The sequence below is a fragment of the Manis javanica genome, chromosome 5, assembly GCF_040802235.1.
Source record: "Manis javanica isolate MJ-LG chromosome 5, MJ_LKY, whole genome shotgun sequence".
In the NCBI taxonomy this organism is placed as follows: domain Eukaryota; kingdom Metazoa; phylum Chordata; class Mammalia; order Pholidota; family Manidae; genus Manis; species Manis javanica.
This window is the reverse complement of record NC_133160.1, coordinates 131,256,740-131,278,508: the sequence shown is the minus strand read 5'-3', so window position 1 is coordinate 131,278,508 and position 21,769 is coordinate 131,256,740. Positions and strand designations below refer to the sequence as shown.

Genomic DNA, 21,769 nt, shown 5'->3' with positions numbered 1-21,769 from the left:
ATTCTTGGCCCATGCTACTTGGAGTATTACCTGTTGTAGGGAAAAGAGTACCATTGTAATAATATACTCTCAGAGTTTTAAGAGCTCATGTTGTGGCTACCAATTAGACTGGGGTTTTGAGTTCTGCTCAGCCATTTCTGGCGATGTCATTTTAGGAGAGTCATTTTTTGAGACTTCAGTTTCTTCATCTATAAAATGGTGATGATAGTGTCCATCATATAGGGATGTTTTGAAGAAGATAAGTGATAAATGTTTTAAATAAAGTGTGTAATGGTCCAAGCTTTGTGCCTGACACGTGGAAACTCTCATAATAAATATTAGCTCTTGCCCATTAGTATTACTTGGATAAATTCTAGTTTTGTTTGCAAAGGAGCCATTTAGGCTACTAGGGGTTGTTGTTATGAAAGGCAACGTTTTAGATCTTTTAAAAATGTTTTCAGTGCCAGTGACCGGCCATTCAAACTGCCAATTTCTGATGTGCTGTAGATCCTGCAAAGCTGTTCCTCACTGACCCACCCTTGTATGGGAAGGAAGGCAATGATACGCTGGTCCGCTGTCCTCTGACAGACCCAGAGGTGACCAATTACTCCCTCATGGGGTGCGAGGGGAAACCTCTTCCCAAGGACTTGACGTTTGTCACCAATCCCAAGGCCGGCATCACCATCAGAAACGTGAAGCGTGAATATCATCGGCTCTGCTTGCACTGCTCTGCAAGGCGTGATGGCAAGTCAGTGTTGTCGAAGAAATTCACCCTGAAAGTGAGGGCAGGTAGGGCCCTTTCTTACTTTCTTTTGTGAGTCAGAGAATCTGTTGATCAAAAGAAGACTTCTTGCTTCTTGCTGGTCTATCTTAACATATATAGGGTAGCTGGCTCTTTATCAATTCCCCTGGCTTCCAAATAATGTGAACTTTTTGTGAGTTCTTTATTTCTTTCACAGGCCCAAACCCACATGACCAGCCATGACCTCCACTAGTTCTGTTTATACACTGGCATTTAGACCTCAGGACACCCCAAAGTTTGACAATTGCATGAAGTGTTCCTTCTAAGAGAAACCCCTTGGGGGAGCTTTACACTGTTTGAAAAGATTAACATACAGATCATTCACTTCTTGATTTACTATTGGTATATGAACTGACTGTCTCTTCCACTCTTTAATTTTAATGCATTCTCAAACTGTTCACAGTCTAAGGGGGGGAAGAACCAACTGACTATGGACCTGTTTCTGTGGCATTATATTAAATATTTTGGTAGCTGGAAGATAATCCAAATTTTGTATCTGATAGATCATCTAATTCAACAGTAGCTGGCATTCAGCTATTGAGCAATTTTTATTAAGGCTTTTGAAAAAGTATGCTCATTGGAATTACAGAAAGTTCAATGATTAAAACCTGGGGTTTTCAGAAACAAGCAAGATACTATTTTTAAAGCACATAGGAAAGAAGCCTGTTTGGTTAAAATCGTGTAATTAGTTGTAGGTCACATCTTCATGAAACCAGTCAAGGTTGTGTGAGGCAAGATTAAAGCCGCTTTGCTATGTTAGGGCTTCTGCCGGTTCTGAAGTAGCATTGTCCTGGACCATTATTATATAAAGTAGACATCCCTATCTTTTTCACTCCATGTTAAATGAGTTTACTTGAAGGATGCATGCTTTAATTGCTGATGTCTTCCCATATGCAAGTAGTACAGATTGGTTAGTACCAAACTTTATATTTTATTTGAAAGATGACAAAATAAGCTATGTGCATTTGAAGAAAAGTGGTGAGTTAAAATGCGCTATAATAGAACAAATTATTTGAGGACCACATTCTTTTTATTCTAGCCATCAGAGCTGTACCTGTTGTGTCTGTGTCCAAAGCAAGCTATCTTCTCAGGGAAGGGGAAGAATTTACAGTGATGTGCTTGATAAAAGATGTATCTAGTTCTGTGGACTCAATGTGGATAAGGGAAAACAGCCAGGTGAGTGAATTGTTTCCCTCATTTTCTCAATATGTCATGCTTTCTGTGTGAAAGATTTTAAAGGTTTTCTTTAAAAGAGTCTATTAATTGTCCTGGGGGTGGCTTAGCGGACTTGTCAGTCTGGGAGTATGCATATTTCTCCCTTTCCTACCACCATATGTAGATGTGCACATTCACTATTAGTAACAAATAAATGTCATTTTATAAATTCATTTTGAGAAAATTAAAGAGAGAACTTTGGACTCATTATTATTTCATGCCATTTCTTTGAATAATTTTAGTAGGGAAATTTTTTTTAAAAACCAATGGTTAACTGCACAAAACCTTGATTTTTAAAGCTATTGTCAAAACTATTCATACCAGATTATTTAAAATATGGGGAAGAGTCACCAATCTTTTTTCCTTTCATGTTTAAAAAGAATAAATGTTTTTCCTTTCTCCACAAACTGGACTATCCATTTGAGAGATGTGTTTCTTTTTGCATGGATCTGATTTCCTCCTTTGAGGCTGGTTACCTGAGATCAAGTTGCTAATGGTTTTCTATTTGTTTTAATCGCTATTAATAAAACGGTTATCTTTAACCTGAAACATTTGGATGTATTTTGGTTCTCATTCATTTAACAAATGCATATTGAATGTCTACTACGTGTCAGTACCTTGTTAGACATATCTTAAAAATAAATAAATTTTAACAAGTTATATTTGTTATTCTCTCTAAATATTGCAAGGTCTTTGAAACATCTAATTTCCCTTATTTTTTGCCTTAAAATTCCCATTGACTTGGGTTTTCAGTAATTTTTGTTTGAATAATCTTGGCCATCTAGTTAATTAGCTATGACAGTGTTTTTTTCTTCAGTGTGCATTGTTGTGGAAAAAAAGAAATATTATGTTTTCCTTCTTCCTCTTTCTCTTCTTCCTCCTCATGCTCTATATTCAACATTAGCAATTTCATGTGTGCTTGAAGACTTCTTTGCTAAATAAGTAACCGTGATGATGATTAGCATAATGCAAAGTATTATGATGGTATTCATTAGACCTGTGATGAATGGTGCCCTGCTAAGTGAAGCCTGCCATTGCCTGGGAGAATGGATCATCCTGTAGACTTGTTCTTTGAAACCAATGACTTAGAGAAACAAATTTTAATTTTCATATCATGTGATTCAATAAAAACAATAGCTTGTACATGGGTTTTTGACTACCTTTATAAATACAATTCCGTATTAACTCCATATAGCTTTCTATGATCCTTCATTTCAGATGAAAGAACAGTTTAGACTGTGTGTATTTGAGCCTCTTTATAACTAGAAATTAGCCTTTTTGAGATGAGAAATTAAATTGCCCCAGGCAGTTTTGTTCTGAGTCATTTTTCCCAGGAGCCCTGCATGCCATTCCCAATTAATCCACTGGCGCTGGTAGATAAGCCTTCAGTGTTGGGAGTTCTTTGGGGAAATCTCAGTGTGCACCTCCCAAGGGTTAAGGAAAACCAAATCACGTGCAAACAATATGTAATGTGTGAGTTGCAGATGGGGCTCATGGCTCTATGCCAAGGTGCATCCGTGAATCTTTTTTTGATGTCCTTTGGCTTAATTTGGATACTGAGCACTGTTAGACTATCAAATTATTTTAAAAATCCATAGTGTTTGGTTCTGACCATTTAGAATAAGTTTAACTCACAATGAAATTTAGAGTAAGGTGACTGTTGTAGAGTTTTACAACTGTTTATTGGAAAACCTAAGAGAGTCTTGGAGTTTATTCAACACTTGTGAATCTTGGTTAACTTTTATAATGCTTCTAAACCCTTGTATTTTTACTTTTAATTATGATCTTTGACAGTATCCTAAATTATGGTCTTGGTTTGGGTATTAGTATTGCATTTTTATGATCATCTATTCCTTTTGGTACGACATGTTCCTTGTTCCTGTTTAGCTCCCTATTTAGACTCCTGGGCTCTTGCAAGGACTGGAAGGAAGACACCAGAAATATAGAATATGGTGTTACCACCTATCCACTGTCAATCTGCCTTTGCAGAGAAGTCTATGATGTGATAGTCTAGGAGAGGTTAGAGAAAATGTCACTTTACCTTGTTACTGTATCTTTTTAACAGTTGTTTTTATGCAATGAAATCGTGGATTCCTGCCAATTATTATAAAACCGTCTTAGAAGAGAGGATCTACAGATCTACATGTTGTTCCAAATTGGAAAGGCCTTTAAAGATCTTTTTCCCCTTATTCCCTTTTAGAAATAAAAGCTGAGACTAGTGGTATCCTTGACTTGCCCAAGATCTCAGTTAACAAAGCAAGTTTTTTTTTTTTTTAATTTCAAACACTCAGCTTTGGCAGTCATCTTTGATGTGTGCTTATTTTAATGTAAAAATGTCTCCAAAAATACAATAACAGAGAAATAGATATAATTCTACTGTCATATATAGCAGTGATGTGCAATAGAAATATAATATGAGCATCCTATGTAATGTAAAATTCTCTAATATTAAGTCTTCAAAATCCAGGACATATTTTATATTTATATAGCACAACTCATTTTGGACTACCGCATTTCAAGTGGTCAGTTGTCACATGTGGCTAGTTCTTATAAATTCTATATTGCCTGCCTGCATTTTTTTTTCTATTTCTTTTCTTTGTGCCCCCATGCATATGCATCATCACAGGGCTACAGTTTTAAGGTACACTCTATTTATGCTTTTTAAGTAATATAAACATTTTTCTTATTTTCACATATTTATAATTTTGATAACTGGTAGACATTTAGGTCATCTCTGAGTTTTTACTGTAATATCTTGGAGCTTTTGTTTTGTATTGAGTTATTTCTTAGAGATGAATTTTCTGGAATTGATGAGGGTTATGACCATACTGACAGTTGCTTCCCAGAAGGATTGTTCTGATTTGCAATACTGTCAGAATGGTCCAGTGCTAATTGGTTCACCATAACTTGGCCAGCAACTTACCCTTGATCTTGTTCTATATCAGTATCAGCTCCTGTTTACTTTCTTTTTTTAGTTGTTTTTTTTTCCCCATTGTAGTAGAAATGTGTTCACATAAAAGAAAATTTGGAAGATCTACATCTAACTAAATTAAAGCTATTTGCTACTTCCTTTAATTTTTTCAGAGAGTGGCTATAGTTTGTATTATGGTTTCTTGCCCATGACATCTCCATACAAAAAAAAAATCTTCCCATGTCTGGTCTACAGACAAATAAGAGTAGAATGTTGTCACAATAGTAAATTTGGACTTTTTCTCTTCAGTTTATGCTTACATAATTTGGGGCTTGATTTTGGTATCTTAGATACTTCGGAATTCAATTGCCAGAAATTTGCAGGGTAAGAACTATAGGATTAATTCCTAATTAGTTTTAGATGTTGCAATTCTATTTTTCTTTATTCATGAAAATAACATAAATGTTCACAAAATAGAACATGACTGTTATTAGCATTATGTTTTCTTTCGATCACTGGGATATAGAATAGGAAAAATGTAAGAGGAAATACTGATATGATGTAAACATGCTGAAACATTGTAAAATATCAGTATTCTGTAATATTTCTTATATACTAAGTTTTAAATAAAGTTATAAACTAAGTTTGGCAGTGTTAGAAAATAATTAGCACTGCAGAGAATTTGGAATTATGTATGCTATGGTTATTAAGAAATGAATTTTCATGTTTTTTTCCTCATCATTAGTAATAACTCTTTTTCAATATAATCCTATAGTATGAAGGGTCCCAATGACAGGCCTGTCATGATGCTTTAGTATTCTTATTTAAATAGTGTATAATGAATGCTAATATGGAGAAGTTAATTGCTGCTATTTTTAATTTATCTAGGAAAGACCCTGAATATAAATTGTATGGTAATCTTTAATTTTTTTTCCCCTTCTGAAACCAGCAGACTAACACACAAGTGAAGAGTAATAGCTGGCATCAGGGTGACTTCAATTTTGTGCGTCAGGAAAGGTTGACTATCAGCCCAGCGAGAGTTAATGATTCTGGAGTGTACATGTGTTATGCCAATAATACTTTTGGATCAGCAAATGTCACAACAACCTTGGAAGTAGTAGGTAAATACCTTTATGGGACTGTATAAATTACTGGCAGTAGTGAAAGAAGAAATTACTACATAGTTTCCTTTTTATGTTAATGGAATGTTGAACAGATTCTTAGAGATTTTATTATCGCTGAATGAATGAATGAATAAATGAATGAATAAAATAAAGAAAATTATCATTTATAGCCTCTTCCAACTTGAGCACAAAAGCAAATTCTACCAATTTAATAGAGGTAAGTGGAAAGCTGTAACAGAAGCTGTTTAAACATTTTCTGCTACCCACCCTTCCCCTTCCTGCCAGACAAATAAAATGTAAGTTTTGAGCTTCTTCAGAAATTCTAGTCCTTGCTGAATGAATTGAGTTTGGAAATGGAATTAGACTCTCTGAAATATTGCAAATGCTTAGAGCCTAAAGTATGTCTCTGGATCTTTTGGTGATGCTCCTCAGCCTAGCGTTTCTCATTCCACTGCTCATGGGCTCCAGTTCACTTGTAGCAGGAAGGGCTGAGTTGGGCTTCTCTCTGGAATGCCCCTCACCTCGTCCAATCCTCCAACCTAGAGGCCATAGCATGAACCTTCAGGAAGGAGGTCCACTGCAGCCTGGAGCATGGGTCCTACAGAGCATCAGCTGAAACATGGCACCTGTGCCCTTAACCCCAACATACTTGGTACATACAATTGGTTTAGCCTTTTCCCCACTCTAGAAATCTCACTAAATATTTATTTTTCAAGCATCTGCTTAATGAAAGAGTGTAGTGAAGTACTGGATTTTTTGATTTACTGAAAATAATAATTTTAAAATTACTTCATGTATACACTTTTTTGAGTATTGTTTGAATTTAGTCTTTTCTTGTCTTTAATGCAACCATATTCATAGTGCTTGACTTTGATTAAATACATGCATGATGGTGAAATTCATCATCATGAGCAATAATAAAATGATATAATATTTATTTTCATTTCTCTACTTTCCTTCATGTTTCTTCAATAATTTATGGAGAAATGTTAAAGGTCTGTGATTTATCCCACAATAATGTCATATAATTTGGGCATTTCTGCTCATGTTATAATGGAAAGGATCTCACCAGACTGAATGTGGAAAAGATACTTTACTTGCAATTATAGAGTTAGCACACAGAAAGAGTATTACTTTATCCCTAAACGTGATCGTAAACCATTTGTTAATTTGAATAGAAGGCTATGCTTTTAAAATATTAAACTCCATAAGTGCTAATTTGCTAAGTTGATTAGGGAGCATGCTGATATATCAGCTTCAGCTCCAGAAAGCAATTAGTAAGGATGTTTTGAGTATATTGTTGTATGTAATCAAATTTTTAAAATCCATTCATCAATTTCCAAGAATATAACTATATAACTGGAAAGACTTGGGGCCATGAAATCTGAATCTGGTTTTGTATTGTTTCAGCAGGGGGTTGGGACACGACAGGAGCAGGAAGAAACAAAGAGAAACATAATTTCTTTAGGGGCTGGGAATAAGATTTGGACATAACATGGAGTGGTGGAGAAAACCAGATTTCATGGTGGCTGCGACCTGGTTTTGAGTTGGGACAGAACCACTTAACTTTCTAATGCGCCCCACTTTAACATGGCCTGCATTTTCTCTTCTGAGAAACACAGCTTCTCACTCCCAAGGCTGTGCAAAGGTGGAAAGACAATAGATTTTATAGAAGTGCCTGGCATAGTGTTTGTACTTGATTAAATGTTAGTGTATCACCAATTTCTTAATGCAGAAGAACTTGAAAAAAAAATCATGTAACAACTTGGATGGAGTTTTTTGATTCTAATAATTCTTATATCCTTCATGAATTTGAAGCTCTTCCACTATAGACATAAAAATATATTGAGCAAACTAGTCTATAAAAAACTCAGAAGGAACTAGTGATAAGTGTTTTGTATGTGGTGATTGTGAGAGAAATAATTTGTGTGACTATTGTTCGTAGTATTTCAAAGTCTTGCATGGTATAGTATTGTTGTATTTATGACCTTCAGAACCTGAAAATTTAATGTAGCATTCAGATGAAACATTGATTCCCTCAAAATAAACCTGACAGCTTAAACACTGTCAGGGGGTAGTTCTGATTTAGGTATTAGAAGAAGGTGATTGTTTTCTTTTGGATGATTTTTCATTCTCATCCTTTTTCCATTGGTACGAATGATGGTGGGATTCCATTTTTTATTCTGAATGTGTAGGGAGCTAAAGGGCAGTAGCAGATACTATATGACAGCTCATGTGGGACTTAAATAGAGATGGAAGAATAAATGTTTCAAGTGTGTGTCCTTTCTCACTTCATGACAGTGATTAAAGGAGGAAAGAGAAATGTAAAATGGCTTGTTAAATTCTCTTACTTGTTATTGCCAGTTAGTACTGGAAACCAGTTATCTTTGGGATCCAAAGATGAAGCTTGGTTTTTTTGTTGGGCACTTGGGGATAACAGTTTCTTTCTGTTTTATTCTGTTATAATTAGATAAAGGATTCATTACTATCTTCCCTATGATGAATACTACAATATTTGTAAACGATGGAGAGAATGTAGAGCTGATTGTTGAATACGAGGCGTACCCCAAACCTGAACACCGACAGTGGATATATATGAACAGAACCTCCACGGATAAATGGGAAGATTATCCCAAGTCTGACAATGAAAGCAACATCCGGTAAGAAAGGGGCCTGGCCCTGCAGATTTCACTCTCCCCCCTCTTCTGGCTGGTCCCTCTTTGCCAGCGTGTACGCGAGGACGGCGCGTGTGGAAGGAAGTTTGGACTTGCTTCCTGAGTCTTCATCCCAATCTTTAATTTAGAGCACACACAAAAAAGTCTGCTCCTCAGTTTTCTCATTGGTAAAGTGGACGATAGTTCTTTCCCAGAGTTGAGGACAGTTCACATCAGTGACCAGAAGATACTAAGGACACATTAAATAGTTTCTTTTCAGAGAAAGAGGAAAGTTAGTACCTTTAATTTTTTTAAACTTTAAGAAACTGAAGCATCATTAAGGAGTTTTGGGCTATGCAGTGAACACCACTTGTTTTATATGAGACCTCCCATGTGATCTTTGAAAACATATATAATAAAAATAGTAGCAGTAATTACACTCTTGTAAGCTGTGGGTGCTTTTTTCTGCGTGCATTGCTCTAAGCACCTTATGTATGTGGACTCAGTATTAGTCCTGCACACCCCATGAGGAGGCACTCTTCTTTCCCTTATTTCTGGGGAAGAGGAAGTTGAGACATAGATGACAAGGAATTTGACTAAGATCAAAGGGCTAATAAGAGGTAGGTGCCTAGATGGAGTCTGTATTTTTTTTCTAGTCAGGAGCTGTTGGCTGTTTTAAGAATATAGGTAAGACATGATGCTGTCCTGGTCCAAAGTCTAAGGGTCGGAGGGAAGAGGGTGGGTGGGGAAGTGGCCACGCTACCTCCTCAGTGCGAGTCGGTGACTGGGAGGCAGGAGAGGGGCACTCGGGAGTCTGTGCACCTCGGCCAGGTTGAATGGCAAGGGGGCACTGCTGGTTGACGAGGAGGAAGACGGACAAAGATAGCAAGTGTGGCCTGGGATCTGTTGAATTTGAGGTTGACCCTTGGATCCTGAGTGGAGAGCTCAGGTAAGAAGTATCCCTGGTCAGGTTCCCTAGAAGTAGAGCCTGAGACAGGAGTCCTCAGGCAAGAGATCTTTAAGGAGGAAAGAGACCTTCCTGGGGGTTGGGGTGAGGGGAGGAAAGGTCAGCTGCAGTCTGATCCACGGGAGCTGTGGCGCTGGACTATAGCTCCTCCCATGGCTCAGCCCCTCATTGGCTGTAGACCCTCCCGGCAGTCAGCTTCCCTGTGGGTCTGATCTCCCAAGGGCTAGACTGGGGGAAGGTTGCCAGGTGTGAGTCATTATTAGGGGGCCCACAAGGCAAGAAGGATGGGAGCATGCAAAATAGCCCTGCCAGGGAGGTGTCAACAGGGAAATCTGGGCTACAGATAAGGATTTGAAAGTTGTGAGCAAACAGCATATGGTTTCAAGTGAAAGGGGATCGCCTGTGGAGCACGTGCTGTGGGAGAGGGCAGTCGGAAGCCACTGCCTGCGCGGAGGTGGTTGTGCAGCTTGCATGGGTGGAGAGCTCCCTGGGGCGCTCCATGCACACCAGCTCATGTCAGTAACAGGTCCCAACAGGCGAACCTGTGGTCAGTCTACACAGCCGAATCTGATGGCCCTGCAGTGAAACAGAAGCTCGAATACCAAATCATGCAAAGGACACTAGGAAGAGGTAGTGGGGTAGAAGGGAAGCCAGGAGATGGTGGTGTTGCAAGAACGAAGATGAGGGGGCTCTGAAGCACCTGCATGAAGACACCTACATGTGGGTGGTGCCAGTCTTGGGAATTGCCAGGTGAGCGTCGTTAAGGCAAAGCAGGGTGGGTGAGTTCAGGACACCGGCGACAGGCAAGTTTGGCCAAGGACCAAGGCAGAGAAGGAGGCAGGTGTGAGGACAGCGAGGGAGGAGGGAGAGGATGCAGTGACTGGGAGGCGGCCTTCATGCTGAGAAGGCCTTTTCCCACCCTGTTCTCTCACGACAGGCATTTGTCTCACATTAATTGTGTGTGTGTGTGTGTGTGTGTGGAGGGAGAGGCTGCAGTGGCTGGGAGGCGGCCTTCACTCACGACAGGCATTTGTCTCACATTAATTGTGTGTGTGTGTGTATTTGTTAATATGGATCTTCTTACTATGAATTTGGTCATATTTTTTCTCCATGAAGACATGTTATTTCCAGAGGGAAACTGGAAAAGACTCCACGGCAGGCCATCCAGGGTGACTGATTGTCCTTTCTTTGTAGATATGTGAGTGAACTTCATCTAACCAGATTAAAGGGGACCGAAGGAGGCACTTACATGTTTCTAGTGTCCAATTCTGACGTCAGTTCTTCCGTGACATTTAATGTTTATGTGAACAGTGAGTAAAACGAAGAGTTCCTTATCTTTATATTTTTCGTTATTTTAAGTTATGGCTTGTGTGTAACAGCAGCAGAACTGAGCTCATTGTGTACCATGTAAATAATATTTCATGATAATTTTGATCTTAACAAAGACCCTGTGGTCTGGTGGTTGGAAGAATGTCACAAAAACTAATTCCTTGTCCTACATTTCACCCACCACATGACCTTGTGGATGGTGCTCAAGTGCTGGGTGCTGCCTTTGAAGTAAACAGAGGAGCTATAGAAGTTAAAAACAACAGTTGTTTGAGGGCCAATGCATTATTTTTGATCATTGAAATGGGGAGACAAGTTAAATAGGAGCTGGATAATGGTATTAGTTGGGAAAGAGATACTGTTAAGCCTTGACATGATTTCTTTGTTACAATGCTTTCTTTTTTTGGTCGTGATATTACTTGTGTTTAAGTTGTTCTCCCACTAAGGTGAATGCAATATTGATCCAGTTCAACCAGTGGCTACTGTGTACCACCTGGGCACCGTGGGAGAGGGGGCAAGTGGTACAGGGGCTGTGGCCGTGAGAGCCTGCACACCTGAGTCCTGCCCTGCTGTGGCCTGCACCCCCAACAGCATCTTGGAGAAACGTGTCTGCACAGAGGTTTAGGCCAAGGGAGCATGGCACCAGCTGGGGCTTTTGCCGAGTGTAGGGCCTCCTCTGGCTCTCTGTGCATCTGTCTGCATTTCTAAGGCAGGTGCCTGCCACACCACACCAGAAGGGGACCTGAGGACAGGAGGCCTCCGAAAACAGAATTCCTAGGGAGTGGCCCACACAATGACTGCTAGAATTAGCCATCCTGGATTTGTGGGGTTGGGAGTGTGAGGAGACATCCTGGAACATTCCCTAGAGACCAGCTTTGTGCCGACCACTTGTGGGAACAAAAAGACCTGAGCTAATTCCTTGCCCTCAAGGAGTACATGGATGTATGAAGTGATTTTAGATCATTGTCTCCTTGATGCTGCTGCTTAGAAATGGGAGGTGGCGGGGAGGGGTAGTGTGATCCATTTACAAATGAAGACAAGGAACAGCTAGTAAGTACTACTCAGGACAGGTATTTGGTAGCTGATCTGGAGTCCTGAGTATTCCAGCATTTCTGAAGTTGTGTTGCCTGAACACCATGTTCATGTGTGTTTGGATAAAGAAGGTCCCATCGTGCAGTGAGACAGTTTTCTTAGCTACAGACCTTCTCAGGACCCTTAATATGCTGATGTGTTATCATTCCTCCCCAGGAGGGGGCTGTGAGATTGAGCCTATATCCCAAACTTGTTTGACCACAGAACTCTTCCTTCCCAAGGGAATCATGTTAATCAATATCTCCGGGAATCATGTTAATTAATATCTCAGTTCCTCAGAACAGTTTTGATTATATGGTATCTCTTTGGCCCGCAATTGAAATATCTCTAGATTAATTCAGATGATAATCAGAGGAATTTAGTGTGTTATACATGGGCAAAATTATCTCTTTCTGAAAAACCTTAATATTCAAGTAATTTAAGAGATGATTGCAGGTAAATCAATACACTTACAAGCATAATATGCATATTGTCTGTACAAAATCATATTTTGGGTTCTCAAGTGCAATGCTTCTCAGACTGCCTATGGTAAGAGACCTTTTTTTTAAAATTTCCAATTCATTCTAAATCAATACTTCTTACAAAATGCAGTAAGAACCAATTACTAGGAAAGTGAAATAAAAAAAAAAACAAATATATAAATCCAAGCTTGGAATTTTTTTTCCTATCAGATTCAATAGATATAAATACTACTTTGTCAAATTGCTGCTTCTAAATGCTTATTCTCAGTTTCTGTACTTCAGTCCTGTGGACCAGTAACAGCAGATGATGCACATGGCCTGTCCCACAGACCTCACTTTGAGAAGCTCAGTAGTTGGAATGTTACAAAATCAGTGCTATTTGTGTATCTCTTTCCCTGGCTTCAAGGCCAAGGATGCATGAAGATCCGTCTCTTCCCTTTTCCATGCTTCCATTTACCAATGTGGTCTGCCAGTTGGTGTGAGTCACTGAACTTCAGAAGACATCTCTGAAGTCACTCTTACTTTTCTCTGGGAGACAAAATTGCTACCTTTTCACTTACCAGACTAATTTGCAATCCAACAGATGAGCTTAATCACCTCTGCTGGTGAACTCGTGCCTGTTTTATACTAGACAGGAAATGGCATTAATCTTCCCAAGTGACCTTGACTCCCAGTTGGTACAGGAGGTCTTCTCCGTATTCTGGGCCCTGGGGGTGAATACCCACCAGCATGTACTGAGCTCCTGCTTGGTGGCAGTGTGCAGCCAGGGAGTTGTAGTCTCTGTCCTCTTTGATTAATCTCTTCAGGAAGTCTTTTCATTGATGTCAGTTTGTTACAAACTGAACTGACTGTGAAGGCATTTCTTTCACTTACCTAGCATACTGGGTTTCTTGATCTTCAAATGCTTTGACAGGTAGCATTTTTGTGTGAAGCTGAGAACACCTGCCTCTGGTGAAGTATGTCCCAGTCGTTTGTCACAGATGTAGTTAGCTGATTTCTTCATTGACTTATTTTTTTTTGGATTGAAAAACCTATTATGGGGCAAGGTTTTTTTATGTTAAATTTTAAAGCCAAAAGCTAAAAATAGTTTTAAAACTCGAAATTAGAGCAGTTGTGTCCATTTTGACAACATTTTCGCTGAGCCAAATACATCTGTAGATCTACTATATAATTTATTCTGTAAATAAGCTTAGCCCCAAGGATGAAAGGAATTGTGCTCTGCAAAAATTAGAATTAATAGAAATCAGAATAATAACTGCATAATATTAGTGCAGAAGTTCATGCTACTTTTACGTAATGACATTGATGCATAACTGCTTAATAAATTCAGCTGTGAGAAATGCACATGAAAATCCATGGTTTTGAATAAATGTTTGATGGTTGCAAAATTAATTTGTTTTGAAAAATTCCACATGTAGATTTGAGGATATTGAGTGTGTGTGTATGTGTTTTAATTGCCTAAGTGGGAGGTTTTTAAAGAAAATCATGTTCTGTCATTTTGTGTTAAGAGAGAAATATGTTAACATATTAAACTTGAAAATGTTTTAATACTGTTTTTTTAAAACTTTAACTCAACCATGATTTATTTTAGGTGGTCTGTTCAGTTGGCTCAGTGACATTAAATGTGGTTTATAATGGCCAACAGCTGTAACATATTTGCCATGTTTGAGCAGAAATCCCAGTAGAAACTAATGGGAGTTTAAAAATAAAAACAGAAAGAAAAAATGTGGTTTTGATTTGCCATTAAAAAAAAAAAAGAACAGCAAAATCAGTGATTCTTTGCACTGAACTTGTATTACTGTAATTACTGCTCAGGTGTTTATTGAAGATGAATGAAAACCAGATTTTTAGTACTAAAAAGAAGTTTGTTATCTTTGGTGAAAATGGCCGCTTGTTTCCCTTGCACATCAAAACTCAGAGGAAACAGAGTTTAAAAATTATGTAACTACCCCGAAGTGCTTTTTTAATAGGCACTACTCTTTCCAAAATTCCTGGAGATACTGGAAAATGTGACATCCCCAAGATTCTGTAGGCAGCGTATGATACTTAGTTGGAAACCTACAGTCTATCTGGTTACAGTAAATGCTACACAGTGAGGTGTTTACCAGATCCAGGACTAATAAAAGATCTAACATACATTTTATCCTCAGTTTATCCATTTGGCTCTTCTCCCTCTCCACCCAATGTTTCTTTAAAAAATTTCAGACTTAATAATGGATTTAAATGTTAGTCATGTAAATATTTTGTAAGTTTATTTTGGCTTGTAATTTCCAAAATCCCATGGGAATCCTGAAATAATTTACATAATCAGGGACAGAGGTTGAATAAATCAGTAGTCTTTCAGACCTCTGGAATGAATTTAAAGAAGATCCAGTAACTTTTTTTCAGCTTTATTGAGATATAATTGACAAAATTGTAAGATATTTAGAGTATATATGTGATGATTTTAATATACACATACATTTTAAAAGGATTCCCCCACTGAGTTAATTAATATATCCGTGGCCTCACATATTTACCCTTTTGTTTTTGGGTTTTCTTTTTTGGGAGAGGGTGAAAAGATTTAAGTTCCACTTTCTTAGTAAATTTATTACAGTCACTGTGTTACAAATTAGATGCTCAGACCTTGTTCATCTTATACTGAAAGTTTGTACCCTTTTACCAACCTCTCCCTATTTCCCCATCCCTTGGGGGTGGTTGTCCTTGGCAACCATTTTTCTACACTTTCTATTAATTTTGACTTTTTTTTTTAAGATTCCACATATGTGATACATACAGTATTTGTCTTTGTTTGACTTACTTCATTTAGCATGATGCCCTCTAGCTTATCCATATTGCAAATGGCAGAATTCCTTTATTTTTTAAGGCTGAATGATATTCCATTGTGTATGTATGTATATGTATATATCATATACATGTACATGTATATCATGTATGATATATATATATACACAACACATATGTATGGATGATGCACATATCTCATTTTCTTTATCCATTCATCTATCAAAGGAAATTGAGGTTATTTCCATACCATAGTTACTGTGAATAATACTGCAGTGAACATGGGAGTACAGATATCTCTTAAAGTAATGGTTTTGTTCCTTGGGCTATGCATCCAGAAGTAGGATTGCTAGATTATAAGGTAGTTCTATTTTTAACTTCTTGAGGAACCTCCATACTTTTTTCTGTAGTTACTGCGCTAATTTACATTCCCAGCAACAGGGCACAAGGCTTCCCTTCTCTCCACACCCTTGCCAACATTTGCTATCTCGTTTGTCTTTGATAACAGCCATTTTAACAGGTGCTGGTGACATCTCATTATGGTTTTCACTTGCCTGTAACTAACCTTAAAAGGACTTTTCAAAACATTATCTGATAGCATTTCCAGATCAGTATTATGAATTTAATATTTGAGGGAAATATCTAGGGGCCATAAATAGAATCTCTCCAACCTTGAAAGTCTGTCCTGTACTGACAAACTTAGCCAGTGAAGTCAGAGTCCTGTGGTACATGGGTGATGACAAGAAGGCAGGCAGGGTAGGTAAGGTCTAGAGAACTAAAAGGCTCACCTTTCATTGCTGGACTTATCTGGAACCCAGGTAGTGTTAAGCTAGGCCAGCTATCAAAGTGACTGCTGAACTGTACCAAATTAACTTCGAAAAGTCACCAGTTTCACTCCACTTACAGCAGAGTTATAACCATAAGTGGACTGAAACAATTTAAGGAAGTGCTAAATAATATATTATTTCTAAATCACTGTATCATACACTCACATCCTGTCTGGTGTGAGCAGTTATTTATAGCTAATACAGTATAGCCAAATGAGTCAAAAGCAATAAATCACCCAGAATGAGGTCTCTTAATGAGAAGGTCTACCTTTGGCTACATTTGCAAAATCTGGGCTGCCTTTTATGTAATTCTGGTCACAGTTAAATCCAGTTGTGGATGGTTAAACTCTCCTTCTCTGAGTGAGAAGCCACTATAAATAAATTTTAAACTCTGCAAATAAAGTACATGGCCAGTGAGGGCAGACAGGTCTTGCCTGCCATGTTAATAGGTGGCTTTGGACTGCCTGTCAGCCAGCCCTCTGGATCACCCATCTGGCCCGAGGTCTAAGGGACCTTTACCCAGGGAAAAATAAGAACGGTGGGCTTGCCTTCAGGAACCACTCAGTTTTGGGGCTTTGGGTCTGTGCCTTTTGAGAGTCTCATATAATGAGAGTGAAGTTTCTAGAACCTTGCCTTTTTGGAAGGTAGAAATATTTTCCTACCTCTCAACCTGTCAGCCTTTCTATCTCCATTTTTTAAAGGTGACAGGACCTCCCAAACATTTGAATGTCCAAACTATACTTGTGTTAGAGGCCAGAAAATTCTTAAGACTTATGTATGTAACACACCTACCTACTGAGTTTTGCTTGAGAGGCTTTGCTGTTAAGTGTTTTGTGTTCACCTATTAGGTAGAGTCTGTTAGCCCTACACCTATATTGAACTATGAGCATTCTTAGATGTTAAATCATGCTAGTGCTGAATAGAGCTCCTTTCCAACTTTTTCACTTGCTTTGGAGACTTTGCTATAAGGCTACCACAGTAACCAGAATGTAGCCTGGTTTTTGCATACATTTGTATAATGTGTTTTTTAAATTGAAACCGTTTTTTCTTATTATAAAAGTGTTATGTGAAGGATAGAAAAACTAGAAAATATAAATAAGCAAAAATGAGAGTCATTTTAATTGCACCTTTTAATACTTACTTATATTTTATAGATTACCATTGCTAATATATCTCTTATATATTATATTCTTCCAGACCATTTTTTAACCTTTTTTTTTTTACAAAAATGAAGTCATTGCTTCATAGTCTTGTGTGTTGGTGCTGAACAATGAGTGCATTTTCAATTTTTCCATGTTACACTCTTTCTACAAACTCATTTTTATATCTTATTGCATGGTTAGTTGCTAACTTCTTTATTTTAACCTGTGTCTAATGCAATTTTGAGACATTGTTGAGTGCAAGGTGGGACTCTGAAATGATGTGACTTTCTTTTTAAAGAAACCCATTGAACGATCACTTGAAGTTCATGATTATCTTGTTTAATCTCAAATGAACGACCTAGCCTAAGTGCGTGGAGGTCAGTAAGGTTATCATCTGCCATTATCTTTCATGCTCCCATGTCTCTGACATATGTCATGGAAGATACATGGTCTTTTGGGACAGTTTGACATTAAGGAATAATTCTCAGATCATCTCAGATGATACCTAATCTGTGTAAGAAGAGTTGCCCATCTTTTTACATTACTCTTATTATAGGTAATGGGTGTTCCTGTGTGATACCTGACAGTGCCTGAACTGTTTTTATTTTCTCTTCCTGAACTTGTAATGAGTTTTTGTTCTTAAATTGCTTGGGAGTTATGAGTGTTGTTTTTGATGTGACACTTTAATATCACCTTCTCCTTACGAAGAGTATCTCTGTGGATGCAAGAATTGTTATAGGCGTTTAAATTGGAAGAAAAAAGGGATATCATGGCAACCTACTCCTAAAATAGAATTGGATTCTCATATGTTCTGAACAAATTTAGGAAGCTGTCCGTATCATTTTTCCTTCATGTCTCATAGGAAAGTTGGTCAGCCAGGACGTGTTGCTAAGTTGGGAACCTACTACTGAGCCTGTTAGGGAATAGGGTAACCTATCTAGATTACTAGGCCCTTTGTTGGTGTGGGCTGCCCATTTTTTCACATTTATGGTGGAAAAGCAGGAGAAACAGGTTTAGATTATGTAAGCATGTAAACTTGTGCTAGGATTGATCCCCAAACTTGGAACATATTTTACATAAGTAGTCCCTTTCATATTAGTGGAACATCCACTCTATGGAAATTTCCTTTCCAGTTGAGCCATATATGTTTTTACATCCAATTAGCCCCCTTAATTTATAAATGTATGCAGAGTCACCTATAATTTAGTGGAAATTTAAATTAATCCAAGAATAGGTATGTAATTTTTCCATGGGCATTATGTCAATAACCTATCTCCTCCCTTTCCTGAATTAAGTGGCAGAATGAATTCACTACTTTTACAGAATAGAAAAATAGCTTTCATCAGGTGCTTCTGGGCAGCTGGGATATATGCACGCATCCCCGCCTGTGTCTAGGGCACGTGGCAATGGTGCTCCCTGTAAACTGAGCACAGTGATTCTAGCTGAGGAAGGCTTTCTCCAAGTAGTTTAATCTTTTTTTTTTTTTTTTTAATGTTAGGATTGGGAGACCTTTTTTGATAGCTGTTTAGAATAGGGATTGGCAAATGGTAGTTCTTGAACTAGATTCAGCCTGTACTTTGCTTTTGAATGACCCCATTAGCTAAGAATTTTTTTCTTTGAATGATTAAAAAAAAATCCAAAGATTTTGTGAGACATGAAAATGAAATTCAAATTACACAAATGTGCACATCTGTTTATATGTCTATGGCTACATTGGTGGTACAATGGCAGAAGTGAATATTTATAAGAAAGACGCAGTGGCCCACAAGGCCTCAAATATTTACCAGCTCACCCTTTGCATTAAAAGTTTGTGTATGCCTCTAGTTTAGAATATCACTTCATTAGGAGAAAGATTTTTTTTTTAATGATAGCCACTGTTAAAGATAGCTAGGTACAGGAGACTATAGTTAAAGTTTTATTTCATTTGTTAAGCAAAGCTCTATTAAAGTGCCCATACACCAATTTCTGGCAATCTTTAAAACTGTGTAGAAGAAAATATATTTCAAAGTATCTATTCTGGGGATTTTTTAAAAGTGAATATTCCTTTTATGAGTAACAGCTAACCTGAATTTTAAAAAATATTCTTATTTTAGCTGATTTAAGTTCCTTTGTTTTAACAGTATTAAGGCAGGAGTGTAGATTGGACCCAGACCCAAACCAGGATACTGACAAATTGCTACAGAACGTGGCTGCTTTACCATTTAACACCAGCAAACCTACAGTCAGAAAAACAACACACATGCTTACGATCTCTCTTTAGTCTTCTATTACTTGGAGACTTAAGTTGTGTTCTTTGCTGATTGTAGTGCGGGCAAATGTGTGTTTATAGCACAAGGCTGGGAGAGAAGAGCTGTATTCAGAAATGCCTCCCCACCAGTTACTTGTGTATTTCCTCCTGGCACTCCACCCCTGCCCCCTGCCAAGCCTTTGTAATCTGTGCTGTGTTCTTAACAATTCCTTTTGTTCCTATATTCTGTATGGACATAGTGGTGAAAAGTAATATTTTTCAAGATCACATATCTGTGGGATAAATCAGCAAATGACTAGGATTTTTAATTGCATAAGCAATGTATTCTCAGTAGAGGTATGAGGTATAAGCACTTTGAAATCTGCCTACCAGCTGATCCATGCTGTTGGAGCACTGAATGACTCAAATCCACAATGCTTTCAGAGGAGAAAAAGGCTATTTTTTTAAATCTCTGCAGGAAACACATGACTTATACACCTCTTAGGCATATCTAAACCTCCAACTTGGGAGGAATTAGGGAATGTGTCATTTGGTGTATTGCTGATTGCAGAATATCTAAAAAACCACAGCTCAGATTTAACCTGGTGAATTGCAGAAAGTTATGTATCTTTAAAAGCAAGATGCATATTTAATGCCTTACACAGTGCACTGAGGCACTTACAAAATGCAGATGAGCCCAGATTTTCATTTTTAGGAATCAGATTTGTACCTGGCTCACTCTTTATGCATTAAACATTTTCACAGTAGAACTTGCCATGTACAGCCCAAAATGTACTTGCATAATTCAGCCTTTTCAGAAGGAGGTCTCCCTTCACGGACATTAGGGAAGGGCTGGGGTTAGGGTGAGGTGAGAGAGGGGCCCAGAGGGCAAATTTAAGGAGGTACCCATTTTCTCATGCAGCCTTATATTTGCAAGACCCTGAGGGTGAGTGCCTTTATTTTGCACACTAGGTGCTTTTCCTGCCTCACCCTAGTTTCAGTACTGATCAAGGTCCCTTCGGGGTACTTTAAAAATATACATTGCTGGGTCAGATCCCAATTCATGAAATCTCTGGAGGGGTGGGGTCCAGGAATCTGCATTCTAACCTTTTAGTACTTCAAGTGCACCTTGAAGTGTGGGGGCCCTCCGAGCATAGTTGGCCAGCCTAAGGACTGGCAGGACAAAAGCTGTTCTGCCAGCCTCCAGTTAGGACCCACCTGGGATGTCAGCCTCAAAATCTGCCTGAGGAACCAGCACACAGGAACAAGCAGGCCGGCCAGGCTGCACCCCTTGCCAGCCCTGGCCCTTGTGTAACTGCTACCAGCTGTCCTGCTGGAAGGCTTGGCTCTTAGAGCACTTGTAACCAGAGCTAAATGTGATTGATTATGTAATTTTGAGCTGCTCCAATTTTTTAAATTAAGAAGTGTTTTATAGTTCATTATTAGCTACACGTTTCATTATAAAAAATTAGAAAATTAGTCAAAAGAAGGAAATAAAAACTGACCATAACTCTGCTATCCAGAGATAACCTTTGTTAATATCTTCAGGTATCCTTTTAGCTTTTTTTTCCTATTGAATTGATTCATTCTACTAAAATTCCATCATATGGTGGTAGGAAGGATGGCTGACAAAGGAATGTTGAGGTGAGGAAGTCTGTCTTAGGAACTTGATTTCCATTTAAGCCCTATCTAGTTATCTTTGCCAGTTACATGTAGATCTTTCCCTCTTATCATTAATCTCAATATAAGAAATAAGAAACTTATATGACCAGATATACGTACAAATATGTATGGCCCACTATTGTAAAAACAGCAGACATACTGCCTCTTCACAGGCAAGTCACCGTTAGGCTATTCTTCCAGGTCCCAGCTTGTGACTCTGGAAGCTTTGAAATCTGATGGGCTTGTTCCTTCGGGGAGGGGACTTAATCATTTAACAGCTCTTACTGTGTGTCTTCCATAGGTAGACCCTGCGAGGAGTCAAGGGTCCAGTCAGTAGATGTGATTCCTGCCCCAGAAAACATACAGTCTGTTGGAGGAGACAAACCGAGACACTGTATGAGTGTCAGGTGCCCCAAAGTGCTGCAGGACTAGGGAGGACAGACCCACCAACTTGGCTTTGGAGAGTTGAGGGTGGCTTGGGAAAGGAGATGACATTTGAATTAAATCCAGTAAGACCTGCCTTATGGCGCCTGCAGTCTCCCACCAATAGCATTCTCCTAAAGTTCCGCTGTTTTTTTGTGTTATGTCCTACTTTT

The 21,769-nt window shown here is 38.4% G+C and overlaps 1 protein-coding gene across 5 annotated transcripts in view; it reads left to right on the top strand.

Annotated features, from left to right (window-relative positions):
• KIT (KIT proto-oncogene, receptor tyrosine kinase) overlaps nt 1-21,769 on the top strand; it is a 76,186-nt gene that overhangs the window by 35,984 nt on the left and 18,433 nt on the right. For 3 of the 5 annotated variants that reach the window (XM_017651780.3, XM_017651776.3, XM_017651773.3), the window contains 5 exons: nt 487-768; nt 1,821-1,957; nt 5,857-6,028; nt 8,502-8,691; nt 10,847-10,962. In XM_017651780.3, coding sequence (XP_017507269.2) covers nt 487-768; nt 1,821-1,957; nt 5,857-6,028; nt 8,502-8,691; nt 10,847-10,962 — 897 coding nt within the window. The remainder of the gene's footprint in view (nt 1-486; nt 769-1,820; nt 1,958-5,856; nt 6,029-8,501; nt 8,692-10,846; nt 10,963-21,769) is intronic. The other 2 variants (XM_017651781.3, XM_017651779.3) reach the window with 1 other exon arrangement.